The sequence below is a fragment of the Macaca fascicularis genome, chromosome 4 (genome assembly GCF_037993035.2).
Source record: "Macaca fascicularis isolate 582-1 chromosome 4, T2T-MFA8v1.1".
In the NCBI taxonomy this organism is placed as follows: domain Eukaryota; kingdom Metazoa; phylum Chordata; class Mammalia; order Primates; family Cercopithecidae; genus Macaca; species Macaca fascicularis.
This window is the reverse complement of record NC_088378.1, coordinates 59,085,294-59,103,498: the sequence shown is the minus strand read 5'-3', so window position 1 is coordinate 59,103,498 and position 18,205 is coordinate 59,085,294. Positions and strand designations below refer to the sequence as shown.

General features: G+C 42.9%; 1 protein-coding gene across 20 annotated transcripts in view; it reads right to left on the bottom strand.

The window, feature by feature from the left end:
• MTHFD1L (methylenetetrahydrofolate dehydrogenase (NADP+ dependent) 1 like) overlaps window positions 1–18,205 on the bottom strand; it is a 232,212-nt gene that overhangs the window by 168,021 nt on the left and 45,986 nt on the right. For all 20 annotated transcript variants that reach the window (XR_012433541.1, XR_012433542.1, XM_005552135.5 and 17 more), the window contains 3 exons: window positions 12,094–12,185; window positions 8,393–8,490; window positions 4,429–4,602 (listed from right to left, as the gene is read on the bottom strand). Coding sequence is in view for 13 of the 20 variants with exons in the window: in XM_005552135.5 (XP_005552192.3) it covers window positions 4,429–4,602; window positions 8,393–8,490; window positions 12,094–12,185 (364 nt within the window). In the remaining 7 variants the exon portion in view is untranslated. The remainder of the gene's footprint in view (window positions 1–4,428; window positions 4,603–8,392; window positions 8,491–12,093; window positions 12,186–18,205) is intronic.

Genomic DNA, 18,205 nt, shown 5'->3' with positions numbered 1-18,205 from the left:
TATTTAGTTTTATTTAAAAATTACTTGGGTATTTGAATTCTTCTAAAGCATGGAAAAAGATTTATAGTGTTCAGAAAAAGACAAAAATGGTATTTATAGCATGATCTCAAAGTGTAAAAAGATGAATGTATAAATAAAATATTGACTTCTGAGAGACTTAGCTATCTCCTTTTTACTTTTCTTTATGTTAAATTTTTTACAATAAGCTAATATTATTTTCAGAATTAGAAAAGACTTATAGAAAAAGGAAATAATTCTCCATTTAAAGGAGGGGTCATTTATATTTTTAAAGAAGTTGCAACAGTGCATATAATGGTTTGATAATGTCACTTCCCCCTAACACTTGACCTGGTCAAATGTAAAAACATGAAGGTGATTTTTATTTCAAATTAACTTTTCACTTTAGATTACAAATGTTGCTTTAAGCCAGCGCTGCTTTTTGCTGTTTGTTTGTATTTTTTAAAGATCTATGCTGCTCAGACTGGTCTTGAACTCCTGGCCTCAAGTGATCCACCCACCTCAGCCTCCCGAGTAACTGGAATATAGGCACAACCCACCATGCCAGGCCCACTTTAGACTACAGATAAAATATTTGCCTGTGGTCTGAACTGATCTCAATCATTCAGCTATTAAAGGATTAGATACTGATGACAGTTTACAGCCCTAAAAAATATATCATTTGTTGTGTTGGGGAGAAGGAGCTGTTCATTCTTCCCTTATAGAATCCAGTACGGCTATTTCCTAAAACTCTTCAAGCTCTGTCACGAATGCATACATATATCATAATCTTACAAGCACGGTTATTTTTTCCCAATATAGTTAAAAAAAAAAGAAGCCATTTAATTTTGTTCCTTCAAAGGTCTTTGTTAGGTAAAGAAACTTCTATCAGAATTTCAGAAAAAGAATTGTTGATCCCTTGGTGTTTACTCTGTTCTTGAAAATTCATGTTTAATCTTCTTTTTTATTTACAACATGGCAGGCCAATTTCAGCTCAATTATACATATTAATGCTAGCAAAGAGCCAATGTGGAGAAATGTTCTACTGGCCATGGACCGCATTGGCTGCAACCCCAGGCAGCCGTGCTAGCTAGCATTCTCCAGCATGAGGCTGGAGGCCCAGCTTTGTTTACAAGTAAGGAGCCTGACAACAATACCATCACAGATTTGTTTTAGAAGTATCAGTTTTGTGTTCCAAGGTAAGGTCAGGGCCATCCATGTCTGGATTTCTGATTTTATTGACAAGCCCCAAATGGAATAAAGCAGAGGGACTGGATAAGAAAATCTGCTGCAGGATTCTTCCTTCATAAACAGACAACACATCCCACCAAGTTTTCCTTAAGTGTTCCTATCTAGACAGGGTGAGAAATCCTGCAAACCCACCTACCAAGATCACCCGAGGCCGGGAAGAAGGGAACCAGTTCCACAAATCAAATGCTGTGTAAAGGTCTTGTCATGGCCACGAGTTTGTTTATTCATTGTAAACAAATATGCATCAAGCATACTGCCATAAAAGCAACCCTGACTAAACTGTGCCCCATACTCGGAGACCCCAGAGCCAATCTAACCAGAGGCAGCTCCTTGCAGGGTTTGGGCCCAGAGGGTGCCTGCAGGTGGAGCCAACCCCTCCCCTCAGCAAGGAACTTTCCCACACTCGATTATGGGGACATTAAGTTTGGGGTTCTAGGATGGAAAGGGCCTCAGGAATCTAGCTGCAGTGAGCCTGGAAGCCTGAGGGAGAAGGGTGAAGCCACAGGCAACCAAGGTGTGCAGCAAAGGATGAATTCCTTACAACGCCAACTGCTGAGGGATTCTGAGATGCCCTGGCTGTCTGTCCCTCTTACAAAAATATCTACAGAAGCTGGGCAGGATGGCTCACACCTGTAACCCCAGCACTTTGGGAGGAGGAGGCGGGCGGTTCCTCCTGACCAGCTGAGGCCAGGAGTTCAAGGCCAGCCTGGCTAACATGGCAAAACCCCATCTCTATAAAAATACAAAAAAAATTAGCCAGGCATGGGGGTGCACGCCTGGAATCCCAGCTACTCGGGAGGCTGAGACACAAGAATTGCTTGAACTCAGGGGGTGGAGGTTGCAGTGAGCCAAGATCACAGCAGTGCACTCCAGCCTGGGTGACTTTGTCTCCAAAAAAAGAAAAGAAAAGAAAAGCTACACAAAGAGAAGGAGAAAGAGGAGAGGAAAGTGGGAAAGGAGGCGGGAAAAGGGATTTGAAGAAATCACTATATCATTAAAGAGGTGATATTGTTTTGGATGATATTTTTGCTTTATTTGTAGTTATAAATAATTGAACTCACCTCTGGGGATTTTTCCTAAGGAGATAATTAAGCAGATGCACAAATCCACATGCCCAAGGTTGTTAATTCTAGCAGTTTAGAATGACAAAAATTGGGAACACTTTAATTGCCCATCAGTAGAAAATTGGTCAAATAAGTTGTGGAACATCCCTATTCTATGTTCAAATTATTTTTCTGCATCAATGCCCTTGAACGATTAGAAACACTCAGTACTACCAGTGGCTGAGCCAGGGCAGCACTTATTGATGGAACTAGAGGTACCAGAAGATGTGTAAGATGGGATCTCCACCCTCATCCTGGGCATTTTTGCTACTCCCCCAGCCCCTGCTTCCCCAACACGTTTAAGAATCTGGGATGTGGCCAGGTGTGGTGACTCATCCCTGTAATCCTAGAACTTTGAGGGGCCAAGGCAGGTGGATCACTTGAGGTCAGGAGTTCGAGATAAGCCTGGTCAATATGGTGAAACCCCATCTCGACTAAATATACAAAAATTAGCTGGGCATGGTGGCGCATGCCTGTAATCCCAGCTACTCGGGAGGCTGAGGCAGAAGAATCGCTTGAACCCGGGAGGCAGAGGTTGCAGTGAGCCAAGATCACGCCACTGCACTCCAGCCTCGGCAACAGAGCGAGACTCTGTCTCAAAAAAAAAAAAGAGGCCGGGCGCGGTGGCTCAAGCCTGTAATCCCAGCACTTTGGGAGGCCGAGACGGGCGGATCACGAGGTCAGGAGATCGAGACCATCCTGGCTAATATGGTGAAACCCCGTCTCTACTAAAAATACAAAAAAAAAAAAAACTAGCCGGGTGAGGTGGTGGGCGCCTGTAGTCCCAGCTACTCGGGAGGCTGAGGCAGGAGAATGGCGTAAACCCGGGAGGCGGAGCTTGCAGTGAGCTGAGATCCGGCCACTGCACTCCAGCCTGGGCGACAAAGCGAGACTCCGTCTCAAAAAAAAAAAAAAAAAGAAACTGGGATGTGAGTGATAGAATGTTATGTTGTCATGAAAAATGGTAACATAGCTCAATATTCACTCACATGGAGCTCAGTATGCCACATATGCTCGAATAATCAGGTTGCTTACAGAAGAGCATGCGAGCTTGATCTCATGGCTGAGACTCTAGCAGCATCACAACAGTCCTTGCAGGTCAATAGTTGTTTCCTCTGAGTGCTTGGGTTTGGGATGTTTTACTTTTTTACTTCTGTTTTCTGAATTTTTAGAATATTTTTACAATGAAACTACATTGTTTTTATAACCAGAAAAAGAAATAAAGAAAAAAGCACTTATATTAATAATTAAATATGTAAAAACAAATTACCTAGGAGTCAATTCCGGTTACAAGAAATGTCTCTGCCTGACAAACAGGTTTTTGTGCCTGAAGCCTTGGCCTATACATCATAAGCAATAGTCACTGAAATGAAATTTCAAGGCAACAAAGGAATTTATATGGTCTCACGATGTTCCCTCAGGTCACATTGAATAAATATTTGAAATCCCTTGCTTTCTATCATCTTTTCAGCTAGTGAATGTACTTCTTTTTTTAAAAAGAAGAGGAAAAAAGCAAACACTCCTTTTCATAAAAACTATGAATTTGTCTTTTATAAAATAACCAACACAAGTGAAAATGGCTCAACATTAGTTCTGAAATGCAGAAGAAGGCAAATAATGAGCTTTTGTAATGTGAATATATCAGTAAGATCAAGGATATTAACAGGAAAACATGTTTCATACGATTATCTGTACCTTTTCCATTAAAATATTTCAAGTAGAATGCACAAAACAAACTGCTGAGTTCAAAATATTTTACTTTCAATTCCTATCTTGATTTTTATAATGAAAAATGAAATTAAAAAAGCCAAGGGGGAGCAGGGGTAATAACAACATAATATGAGAAACAAAAGAGAAAGCACTGCAACTTGTTTGACTTTATATTTTGTAGAGTTGACTAATTTGCTCTGCACTGAAAATAAAAACTTACCTCACACCAAATAAAGAAATGCCAGATGAAATGGACAAAATGTCAAATGTGAGAATAGGATGGATTGAGGGGTACAAGGACAAGGGTACAGGGAAGAGTTTTGTAAAGATGTCTGCTTGGTCAAGTGGATGTTACATGGTGTCTTACCCAGCAACTAAGACGTATTTCCCATCTGCTTGATTCTTTAACCTTTCTAGCACGGACAAACGTACTTTGGCTTTGCTTTTGCCATAGATTTCAATTTCATCTGCAAGCAATCCAATCTCCTTGGCAAGGACATCCACAGCTTTTGGAGTTTGTCCTCTTGAAATCTCAATGTCACTGAGGGGAAAGACAACACAAAAGAGAGAAGAGGCTTCTCAGCTTAGGTGGTCGTAACTGGAGTGAGAACAGCCTCACATCATGCCAACAATGAAATCAATGCAATTGCTTTGGGGTCCTTTCTCCCAGGCAGTAATAAGCACAACTGCTAACAATTAATGTGTATGAGAAAATGGTGCCTCATGGTAGAAATGCAACTCCAAAAAACTCACAAAGATCTTAAACTTGTGTCCAGGTGGAAGTATAACACCTATGGCATACAGAGAAGAACTGTGTCCAAAGCCCTCCTGCAAGTGTGATTCCACTACAGAGCAAATGCTGTGTGGGCATCACGGTATTCATTAGCCATGAATAGAGGGCCATTGCATAATAATCTCCGACTGGGCTGGCCACATGTTTCTCTTGGCTATTCAAAAATGTGAACACTACTATCACATTAGAGATTAAGTACAAAAAAAAAGAAAAAATGTGGAAATGCTATTTTGTTTTATCTATGTCCACACTTCCCCTCTCTCTATTTACAGTCTAAAACCATATTTCAAAATATTTTATTAATTACATAACTGTCGGTAAAAGGACCTAGTGCCCTGAGCCCAAGTTCAGACAGGAAATTGTAGGCACTCCAGAGTGTCACTGGGCACCTAACTGAACTCTTCTATTTTACTGGCCACCACTGCTTGTCTTACAGGAGTGGTCTGGATACCAGCATGTGTAATGCTCTTCAGGAAGAGCCCCCTCTGGGGCTCACGTGCTCATTTATTTGCTGAGGAGTCAGGCCCTTCATGTGTCTGAGAGTGAGAGATGGAAGGCACACCTGTTCCCTCAGCAGCAAGACTGACCCAGGGAGACCACGCAGCAGGGAACTGCCCTTAAAGGTTGCATCAGAGAGGACAGCTATTCCTTCACTCACCCCAGGACACTTATTTTTGTTGTGATCTGCTTTCTTTCGGTGGGCAGATCAACCCCCTCAGTGGACTTGAGTCAGCCCCTTGGCCCTGTTTCTGTAGCTACAGCAGGCAATCTACCCTCAGTGTGCAGACCACCCTAGACTCTCCTCCAGGATCCTGTGGGGGCCTGACCTGGGGTAAGAGGTAACAGCAAACACACCTCCACCCAGATTTCTCCAAAGGGCACCACAGAAACTAGGAGTTCAGGTAATCCCCCCCACGGGCCGCTGAGTATCCCTTTCCAGGCCTCCACCCATCCAACCTTTCCTTTCTAGCCTCCTACTTTGTTTTGCCTTCCTGGCCATAACTTCTTTTCTGTCTCTCTCTTCCCACAATCTCCTAAATTGAAGAGCTTAATCTTGAAAAATGTGTAAGCTTTTGGCAGGCCACAGTGGCTCACACCTATAATCCCAGCACTTTGGGAGGCCAAGGCGGGAGGATCACTTGAGTCCATGAGTTTGAGACCAGCCTGGCCAACACAGCAAAATCCCGTCTCTACTAAAAATACAAATAAATTAGTCAGGTGTGGTGGTCGCACCTGTAGTCTCAGCTACTCGGGAGGCCGAGGCAGGAGAATCACTTGAACCCGGGAGGTGGAGGTTGAGGTGAGCTGAGATCACCCTACTGCACTCCAGCCTGGGTGACAGAGGGAGACTCTGTCTCAAAAAACAAACAAACAAACAAAAACAAAACAGGCCGGGCATGGTGGCTCATGCCTGTAAGCCCAGTACTTTAGGAGCACAGGAGGGCAGATCACTTGAGATCAGGAGTTCGAGACCAGCCTGGCCAACATGGTGAAACCCTGTCTCTACTAAAAATACAAAAATTAGCCAGATGTCCTCGCTTGAACCCAGGAGGTGAAGGTTACGGTGAGCAGAGATCAAGCCACTGCACTCCAGCCTGGGCAACAGAGCAAGGCTCTGTCTTAAAAACAAACCAAACCAAACACCTGTAAGGTTTCCTTTTTACTAAAGGGTCATAGAGACACCATCGCGATTTTTTGGGTGATTTATAAACTACTCAGCCTGCTTCTGTTTGCCCAGTGGGTCTAGAAATCAATGATTTCAAAGTAAATTCTTCTTGGGGGAGAAAAGGGTTTAATTATTCAACCAAATTACTGGTTAAACAAGAAGAATTTACTTTGAAACTTTGGTACACAATTTGGTGAAATCTATCTTAATCTTTTTTACCACTTTGTAGGTAGAAATTATTGATTTGCTTTCAAAATCCAAGGTCTTATAACAACATAAATAACTCTAAAATAAGATATTTTATGACACAGATTGCACAAGCCCAGGGATGATATTACAGAAATAACATTCCTCATTGCAACTTACATAATTAATGAATACAGAACATAACTGAGATGTTTCGTCTATTGCAGGGATGAAAACATGTCCAAGAGGGTCACACCCTCCTGGTGGGTAGAATTGAACCAGGGTGTTCATCTGACTGCCCAAGGAAATGGAGTTCAATTCTATAAAGCAACTGGTTATCAGGCAAAAAATGAGTCAGGCTCGGTGCGGTGGCTCATGCCTGTAATCTCAGCACTTTGGTAGGCCGAGGTGGGTGGAATACCTGAGGTCAGGAGTTCAAGACCAGAGCAAGACTCTGTCTCAAAAAAAAATAAAAAGAGTCAGTTACCAGAGGGATTTTATCTCCTCTGCACTCTGTGCATTCCAACATTGCTAGATGAGATTACCTGGGGATGCACACCTGGCACTATGCACACCTGGATAATGGGGGTGGGGCCAATTTCTTGGAGTGGGACAGACACAGATGACTCATCATCAGGCTGGAAAATGTGGCTGTCTGTTTCAGATGTCATCCCTACCCAATCCTTCTAAACCACATGCTGAGACTATGACCTACAGTTTATATTTTCAAATTTACAGATAAAATATGTAGCTTAGACTTCATCAAAGAGCACTCTGAGGAAAATACCCACCTAGACGAACACAGACTATCCTATCAGATTGTTCTGAAGAAAGCTGAGCTCAGTTGCCACGTGGAATGTTTGGTTTGGGTGATCATTTATCCCCAGAGTAGAAACCTACATGGCCCTTAAGACCAGGCGGATATATATGCGTTGGGCATTTCTGACACAGAAAAGCATATTCCAAATATTACATTACCATATTTTATCAGATTTAAAACCATGACTTCATGGACCATTAAGAAGAAAAAACACTGCCAGGCCAGGCATGGTGGCTCACGCCTGTAATCCCAACACTTTTGGAGACTGAGGTGGGCAGATCACCTGAGGTCAGGAGTTTGAGACCGGCCTGGCCAAAATGGCTAAACCCCTGTCTCTACTAAAAATACAAAAATTAGCTGGGTGTGGTGGCGTGCACCTGTAATCTCAGCTACCCGATCCGGGGACTGAGGCAGGAGAATCGCTTGAACCTGGGAGGTGGAGGTTGCAGTTAGCCGAGATTGCGCCACTGCACTGCAGCCTGGGCAACAGAGCAAGACTCCATCACAAAAAAAAAAAAAAAAAAAAGAAAAAAACCCACTGCTATTAAATATAGGAAACATCATTGAAATTAAATTAGTTAATATAAATTAGTTTTAAAACATCATTAAAAAACTGCCATTTAATATAGAAAATATGGAAATTTTTAAAATATGCCTTTTTAGAACTGACAGAACACAGTAATACATTCATTAGATTTAATTTTGGAGAATTTACAATACAGAAAATAGGGTGGCAATTTAATGAATAGAGAAAATTATTTACTATCAAAACCACAGTAGCATGAGTTGTGCTTCTCCCTCATGACTAACTGGGTCTAAGGCACTGTGCTGAGCTGACATCAGTATAAATAAATCACCAGTGTTACCTTGGCACAGGGGAGAGAGGCTGAAGTTTCAAGCAGTGAAGTCTCCACCGCCTGTGCTGCTGTTCACGAAGCCATCTCCTTCCACTACTGACCATATTCTTCACAGGGAGAGAGAGGAAAACATGTCAGAATTGTAAAAGCTGACAGGGCACGCATTTAAACCATGGAAATACTGTTTGTGGATGTTACAAAACAAGATTTTCCAGTTGTACAATAAGCCAAGTGGATATTAGGAATATTTTTATTCACTTGTAACTAGGTTTGTAGGTTTTTCTTAAAAAGGAAAATGTGAAAACCTGCATGCCTAGTTAGAATATACAACTATTCAATACCGTACTGAAGAGTTTGATAGTATTAAAAGAAGCTGCTTTGTTTCTTAAATATGAACGCATGAACTGGATGATCCAGCTTAATTCTGTAGTTCCCTTGCAGACTATTAGCTCTTCATACTTACAGCAATGAATCTGAGAATGTTTTTTACAATGTACGTCCAGGGTTATATCAAGTCACAGGCCAGAACTTCTGACTATGTTCATTGTTTTTGTTAAATTTAAAAAAGAAAAACAGGAAAATGTGAGAAAATACACTATTAAAAAATCCAGGTGTGGTGACAAGCACCTATAATCCCAGCTACTTGGGAGGCCGAGGTGGGAGGATTGTTTGAGCCCAGAAGTTTGAGGCTCCAGTGAGTCAAGACCACACCACTGCACTTCATCCTAGCTGAGATTCTGTCTCTTTAAAAATAAATGAATAAAGAGGCCAGGTGAGGTGGCTCATGCCTGTAATCCCAGCACTTTGAGAGGCCGAGGTGGGCAGATCTTGAGGTCAGGAATTCAAGACCAGCCTGGGCAACATGGTAAAACCCTGTCTCTATTAAAAATACAGAAATTGGCCGGGCGCGGTGGCTCACGCCTGTAATCCCAGCACTTTGGGAGGCTGAGACGGGCGGATCACAAGGTCAGGAGATCGAGACCACGGTGAAACCCCGTCTCTACTAAAAATACAAAAAATTAGCCGGGCGCGGTGGCGAGTGCCTGTAGTCCCAGCTACTCAGGAGGCTGAGGCAGGAGAATGGCCTGAACCCGGGAGGCGGAGCTTGCAGTGAGCCGAGATCGCGCCACTGCACTCCAGCCTGGGCGACAGAGCGAGACTTCATCTCAAAACAAAAATACAGAAATTAGGCCGGGTGTAGTGGCTCACACCTGTAATCCTCTTTGGGAGGCTAAGGCAAGCAGATCACCTGAGGTCGGGTGTTCAAGACCAGCCTGACTAACATGGAGAAACCCCGTCTCTACTAAAAATACAAAATTAGCTGGGTATGGCGGCGCATGCCTGTAATCCCAGCTACTCCAGAGGCTGCGGCTTGAACTCGGGAGGTGGAGGTTGCGGTGAGCCAAGATTGCACCATTGCGCTCTAGACTGGACAACAAGAGTGAAACTCCATCTCAAAAAAAAAAAAAAAAAATTAGCCAGGTGTGGTGGCATGTGCCTGTAATCCCAGCTACCCAGGAGGCTTGAACCTGGGAGGTGCAGGCTGCAGTGAACTGAGATCGTGCCACTGCATTCCAGCCTGGGTGACACCTGTCTCAATAAAATAAATAAATCAATGAATGAATAAATAAATAAAATAGATTAAGTGTTCACAAAAGACATCATGTACATGGATAAACTTATACTGAATAGGTTCGTCATCTGATTTAGAAAAGAAAAATGAAGAAAATACAAGACTGCATGAATGATCAGCTTGGATGCTCAGCTTCCAAATACCATCCTTCTGTAGTTGGTATAAAAGAACAAGCAAATTGAATTACTGAATAGTGCTATGTATGCATATAAATTATAAGTAAATGAAATAAAAATAAATAAAATTTGGCTTTGATGGAAATGTAATTTATAATCCTTACAAAAATGTATAATGACCCATTTTGAGGTAAAGAGTTTCAGTAAAGAGTGTCACTGCCAGAAGCCACCGTCACTGCAGGCTCCAGCACTATGACAACACTCAGCTTACATGGTGGAACACTGGTGACCTTCGCCTTTAGGTCACACAGGTGGTGATGGTTTGAAAATGCCTACAAATACTTTAATATTCCTGTCTTGAAGAGGTGAGGATTCTCCTTCTCTTGAATATGAACCGGACTTAGTGATATACTTCTAACAAACAGGACAAAAGGAAGTGGCGGCACATGATGTCAGAGCCTAGGTCATCCATACTGCAAGACTCCTTCTGGATTGCTCATACTGGGGGAAGTTAGCTGCCACACTGTGAGCAGCCCTACAGAGAGGTGGACATGATGAGGAAGCAAGGCATCTGCTGATGGCCAATGAGGAATGAAATACACATGCCCACAGCCATGTGAGTATGCCATCCTGGAAACAGATCCTCCAGCCCCAGTCAACCCCTCAGATGATTGTAGCCCCAGCTGACATCTTCACTTCAAATGCATGAGAGATCCTGAGCCCAAACCATCTGATATAGTTTGGATGTGTGCCCCTGCCCAAATCTCATCTTGAAATATAATCCCCAATGTTAGACGTGGGGCCTGGTGGGAGGTGATGGGATCACAGGGGCTGGTTTCTCATGATGGTTTAGCATCATCCCCCTTGGTAGCATCCTTGTGATAATGAGTGAGTTCTCATGAGATCTGGTCATTTAAAAGTATGTAGCACCACCCCCTTACTCCCTGTTCCTGTTCACACCTTGTGAGATGCCTGCTTTCCCTTCACCTTCTGCCATTATTGGAAGCTTGGAGAGGCCTCTCCAGAAGCAGATGCCTGTGTTATGCTTCCTGTAAGGCCTGCAGAACTGTGAGCCAGGTCAGGCGCGGTGGCTCATGCCTGTAATCCCAGCACTTTGGGAGGCCGAGGCGGGTAGATCACACAAGGCCAGGAGTTTGAGACCAGCCTGGCCAACATGGTGAAACCCTGTCTCTACCAAAAATACAAAAAATTAGCTTGGTGTGATGGTGCGTGCCTGTAATCCCAGCTACGCAGGAGGCTGAGGCATGAGAATCGCTTAAACCCGGGAGGTGGAGGTTGTAGTGAGCCAAGATTGCACCATTGCACTCCAGCCTGGGTGACAAAGCGAGACTCCATTTCAAGGAGGAAAAAAAAAAGAACGGTGAGCCAATTTAATCTGTTTTCTTTCTAAGTTAACCACAGTCTTGGGTATTTCTTTTCTTTTCCTTTTTTTTTTTTTTTTTTTTTTGGTCTCCCTCTGTCACCCAGGTTGGAGTTCAGTGGTGCAATCTCAGCTCACTGCAACCTCTGTCTCCTGGGTTCAAGCAATCCTCCTGCCTCAGCCTCCCAAGTAGCTGGTATTTCTTTATAGCAATGCAAGAATGGACTAACATACCACCTAATCTGTTAATCTACTGCCAAATCTCTGATTTGAAGAAACTGTGAGAAAATAAATGCCTTGTTGCTCCAGTTACTAAATTGTGAGATAATTTATTACACAGCACAAGATAACATACACACAGTCCCCAGTATGGATCCCCACCCCACACATGCCATGTGATCACAGGCAACTCACTTCGTTTTTCAAAATCACTATTTCTTCATTTATCAAATGGGCCTAACACTCTGTGTATGAAGTGTTTAACACTGTACCTGGTAAACAGAAACCACTTGTAAACTGTTAGCAACTATTAATCAAACTTCCAAACTCAAGGTTTCTCAGACAGCCATGTCGAACAAACCTGAATTCGCAGAGCTGCAGCAAGGAGACTCACGTCATCTTCCTCAATGAGTCCACCAAAATGTATGCTCGGAGAGCCACACCCAACCTTCCCTGTAAACAATTGGAGGGAAAAAAAGACTTTCAGCACATTGTCATTTCTAATCCATTAATCCTTGCAAACAGCCAGCACACTGAATAATGGGCTCATTTTTCATCAAGGAAGTTAGGATGTCAGGGCATGGCTGCAGGTTGGTCACCTCTGGTACAGCCCTGGGACCCTCCACTGGGCCTGCTTCACATTTTACATTAGAGAAATGGCCATCTGGCCAGGTGCAGTGGCTCACGCCTGTAATCCCAGCACTTTGGGAGGCCAAGGCAGGTGGATCACCTGAGGTCAGGAGTTCAAGACAAGCCTGGCCAACATGGCAAAACCCCATCTCTACTAAAAATACAAAATCAGCTGGGCATGGTGGTGTGCACCTGTAGTCCCAGCTACTTGGGAGGCTGAGGCAGGAGAATTGCTTGAACCTGGATGGTGGAGGTTGCAGTGAGCCAAGATCATGCCACTGCACTCCAGCCTGGGTGACATAGCAAGACTCCATCTCAAGAAAAGAAAAAAAAAAGTCATCTAAGTTATTAACCTGCGATAAATGGATTTTAAAAATGTAATGAAGCACACCATGTGCTTTGGAAAATCATACCTCACACTGAGCCAGGAAGAAACATCTAGACACACTATCTCTTCACACAAGCCCAAGTATCACTGTGATTTTTAAAATATGGCATAATTAGAGATAGAAATAAATAGCTCAAGAGAATTCATAGTGAACATTTAAAACATTTAATGTGGATGCAACATAGACTGCAGATTAGGCCACAGAATTCAGAGTCAGACTTGCATTAAAAGCATAGCTCTTCCTCTTGCTAGAAATTGTGATGTTGGGCCTGTTAATTAATGGGAGTAATATCAACCTCCTAAAATTTTGTGAAAATGAAATATGATAAGGTACATAAAGTTCTTGGCATATAGTATGTAGTTTAAACTATTAACATGAAAATAAGGCTCAGAAGAAAGGAACAGGGATGTACATTCCACAGCATAATCTGTCAGAATGACTTCATATCCTAATCTTTACATTTTTTTGACACAGTGGGCTTCATCTTATTAGAATGATCTTTTTTTTTTTTTTTTTTTTTTTGAGATAGAGTCTCTCTCTGTTACCCAGGCTGGAGTGCAGTGGCATGATCTCAGCTGACTGCAACCTCCGCCTTATTAGCAGCTGGGATTACAGGCACCTGCCAACACTCCTGACTACTTTTTGTATTTTTAGTAGAGACGGGGTTTCACCACGTTGGCTAGCATGGTTTGAAACTCCTGGCCTCAGTGATCTGCTCACCTTGACCTCCCAAAGTGCTGGGGTTATAGGTGTGAGCCACCGTGCCCGGCCCAGAAGGCTCTAAAATCTTTACTGTACAGTATGTAGAAAAATAGAAGCACTTTCACTAGTGGATGCAAAGTGTGAGAAGGCGGATGAAAACATTCATAGGGTAAGACTGGTCAAAGTGTTACATGAGAAATCAGACTTTTTCGATAATTTAAAAATTCTCTATCATAGAAGTGATAGAATCGGCTAGGTGCGGCGGCTTACGCCTGTAATCCCAGCACTTTAGGAGGCCGAGGCGGGCGGATCACCTGAGGTTAGGCGTTTGAGACCAGCCTGACCAACATGGAGAAACCTCATCTCTACTAAAAATACAGAAGTAGCTGGGCATGGTGGTGCGTGCCTATAATCCCAGCTACTCAGGAGGCTGAGGCAGGAGAAATGCTTGAACGTTTCTCTTGAACATTTCTCTGAGGCAGAGGTTGCAGTGAGCCGAGATCGTGCCATTGCTCTCTAGCCTGGACAACAAGAGCAAAATACCATCTCAAAAAAAAAAAAAAAAAAAAAGAGAAGTGATAGAATCAATTTTTCATCAAAACTAAAAAATTGCATTTTAGGGTATTAATGTTAGGGACTACCTGATTATCAACATAGAAAGATGTTGATAAGAATTCCACTTCTGGCAGGGCATAGTGGCTCACGCCTGTAATCCCAGGACTCTAGGAGGCCGAGGTGGGAGGATCACCTGAGTTTAGGAGTTCGAGACCAGCCTGGCTAACATGGTGCAACCCCATCTCTACTAAAAATACAAAAAAAAAAAAAAAAAAAAAATTAGCTGGGTGTGGTGGTGCACATCCGTGATCCCAGCTACTAGGGAGGCTGAGGCAAGAGAATCGCTTGAACCTGGGAGGTGGAGGTTGTGGTGAGCCGAGATTGCACCACTGCACTCCAGCCTGGGCAACAAGAGTGAAACTATCTGGGAAAAAAAAAAAAAAAAAAAAGAATTCTACCCTCACTTAGAAAATTTATAAAAGTAAACACACATGTAAAATGCTTTAGCCTGCATCCTCCCTTAGAGAAAAGAAATATTTCTAACAGCAACATTTTTGAAGACACTATTTTCTCCTTCTTTGGATCACTCTACTCTTAAATTGTATTAGGGTGTTGGGTAATCATATAATCATATCCCTTGGGTATTATTTAAAGATTAGAAACACTTCAGCTTTATGAATCATATTTAGGCAAAAGCCAAGAGTCTAGAGGATGAGAGAGATTTGCTGTGTTTTGTTTTAATCACTAGAGATCTGTACTTAAGATCTTGTCCAACTACTACATAAAACAAACGGGCCTCTCTCATTCCTCTATTTTAAGTGATGGAGAAATAAAGCATCTGAATGCGGTGGCTCACGCCTGTAATCCCAGCACTTTGGGAGGCCCAGGCGGGTGGATCACTTGAGGTCAGGAGTTCAAGACCAGCCTGGCCAACAAGGTGAACCCCGTCTCTATTAAAAATACAAAAAAACGTTAGCCAGGCATGGTGACAGACGTCTGTAGTCCCAGCTACTCAGAGGCTGAGGCCAGAGAATTGCTTGAACCTGGGACCCGGAGGCTGCAGGGAGCCAAGATCATGCCACTGTACTCCACCCTGAACAACAGAGTGAGACTTCATCTCAAAAAATCTAAAAAAGAAAAAAGAAAAAGTAACATTCCAGAAGCTGGTATTAACTTATAAATGCATATTCCCAGAATTTAATCACAAATACCCTTGTGAATGAAGAATATTTCACTTCCAAGTTTACAAGATAAATAAGTCCTGGTATCATTTCAGTCACTTACGTAGCATAGAACTTAGCAAAAGTGTGGATATTTTATTTTGAAAAGCTATATGATTCCTGATACGTCTAAAGCTTTCAGGGATGTATAATCTTTTGGCTTCCCTGGACCACACTGGAAGAAGAAGAATTGTCTCGGGCCATAGCCACACGTAAAATACACTAACACTATGATAGCTGATGAGCTAAGGAAAAAAAAAATTGCAAAAAAAAAAAAATTTCATGTTTTAGGAAAGTTTATGGATTTGTGTTGGGCTGCATTCAAAGCTATCCTTGGCTACATGCGGCCCACGGGCTGTGGTTTGGACATGCTTGGTCTAAACCATCTCACAAATTTCAACAAGCATAATGAGCCACGTAAGAAGATATAATTAACAAAACCAACTCTTTGAAAGGGTCTAGCTCAAGATGGCAGGTGGTACACACAACACTACCCTCTATTTCTAGTCAAAAGTCCATTCAAAGTGAGTAAAAGATATGTTAAAATCAAGCAAGTCCATAAGAGTTAAAAGGGTACCACAAATGACATTTGAGAAATTTGTGGAAGAGACAGGTAAGTAGGGTCGGATTGAGTAACCATGGCAGAGGAATTTAAAACGCCCCAAAATAACAAAAGCCTGAGATGAGGAAGAACCATTTCTTCTTCGTGGACCCTGGATAAGCCTAAAGCTCACAGTCAACAAATATCGAAAGCAGGAATGAATAAAAACTAGGTTCTTGAAATACCAAAGGCTGTCCACCGGCAGCTAGGTAAGGTGACTTCATTCACATACAGTGTTGCTTTCTGATTATTACTGTTATTATTTTTTGAGACAGGGTCTTGCTCTGTTGCCCAGGCTTGAGTGCAGTGATGTGATCATGATCATTGCAGCTTTGACCTCCCAGGCTCAAGCAATCCTCCCACCTCAGCCTCCTGAGTAGTTGGGACTGCAAAGGTGTGCCACCACACCTGGCTAATTTTTAAGTTGTTTTATAGAGACGGGGGTCTCACTATGTTGCCCAAGCTGGTCTTGAGCTCCTGGGCTCAAGCAATCCTCCTGCCTTGGCCTTCTGATTTTTATGTACAGTAGGCTAAGGTTCACTATCCGCAAAGTTAACTTTTGATCCTTTTAGTTACTTTTTTTTAATTACAAGCAATTAAAATTACAAGTAATTAAAAACAATACTTTTTTTTTTGAGATAAGGTCTGGCTCGATCCCTCAGGCTAGAGTACAGTGGCACCATCTCAGCTCCCTGTAACCCCTGCCTCCCAGGCTCAAGCCATCTTCCCACCTCAGCCTCCCAAGTAGCTGGGACTACAGGCGCATGCCACAATGCCTGGCTAATTTTTGGTTTTTGTTTTTGTTTTTGAGATGGACTGTTGCTCTATCACCCAGGCTGGAGTGCAGTGGTGCAATCTCAGCTAACTGCAGTCTCCGTCTCCTGGGTTCAAGAGACTCTTCTGCCTCAGTCTCCCATGTAGCTGAGACTACAGGCACGTGCCACCACGCCTGGCTAGTTTTTGTATTTTTTTTGTAGAGGCAGGGTTTCACCATGTTGGCCAGGCTGGTCTCAAACTCCTGACCTCATGATCTGCCGGCCTCGGCCTCCCAAAGTGCTAGGATTACAGGCATGAGTCACAGCACCTGGCCTTAATTTTTGTATTTTTTGTAGAGGCAGTTTCACCATGCTGCCCAGGCTGGTCTCGAACTCGTGAGCTCAAGCAATCAGCCCATTTCAGCCTCCCAAAGTGCTGGGATTACAAGTGTGAGCCACCAGGCTCGACCAAAAACAACACAATTTTAAAACACAACTTAAAAATAACTCTGGCCTGGACTCAGATTTTCTAATTCAGTTTTAAGATTGCATTGAAGCTGGGTGCGATGGCTCACACCTGTAACCCCAGCACTTTGAGAGGCCAAGGCAGGAGGATTGCTTAAGTCCAGGAGTTCGAGAGCAGCCTGGGCAACTTGGTGAAACCTTGTCTCTAGAAAAGGTACAAAAATTAGCTGGGCATCGTGGCATGTGTCAGTAGTCCCAGTTACCTGGGGGCTGGGGCAGGAGGATCACTTGAGCTCAGGAAGCAGTGGGCCTGTAGTTGCGCCACTGCATTCCTGCCTGGATCACAGAGCAAGACTCTCTCAAAATATAAAATAACATAAAAATAAGTTCTGAATCCAGAGAATCTGAAGCAATAAGACTGGCAACTCAGAATCAGATATACATTTTTAATAAATTTCATGGCTAAAGAAAATTGAGAAAGGGAATCATTATTTCACTCCCTGCCCGTGTAGAGGCAGGACTCCATCTGAAGGTTGTCTACAGTCTGGGCCTGGGTAATATCCTGGGATCACAGTCCAACAAGGATCTCATCCCAAACCGTGGATGGGTCTTTTCACTTCCCAGTAAACACTCATCTAACTCTTGATTTCTCTAGGGACAAGTCAATGAATCACTTTAAAAGATGGCCATTCTTCTAATGATAAACTTTCTGCAAAAAGAAAATTTAAGGCCAAAGTGTTATCATGACTTCCTCAGAAATCAGAACCACCCTTTCACTAACATGAGCAGTGCTGGACCACCCTGGGAACTTTGCCAGAACAATCACGGCAGTGGGAGGGATGCAGCAGACTCTTCAGCCTTCCTGCCATCTTGGCTCTGTGGAAACATCTCAGCTTCTATGCAGTCTGGCCAAGGGCATCCTTCTTATCAAAAAACCACTCTCCAAGCCCACAGCCTTAAATATTTTCTTCCCATCTAGGAGAACAAATTACCCCCAAATGCGAGGTTTTAAAATCAGGAACAGCTGAAAATTAGAAACCAGTACAGGTAGAACTTAAAAACAACAACAACAACAAAAACCACTGGTAGCCAGTTTTTGAGTTAAATACATTGACTTTGTAGGATATAAAGTAAAATGCAATAAATAAAATGAGTA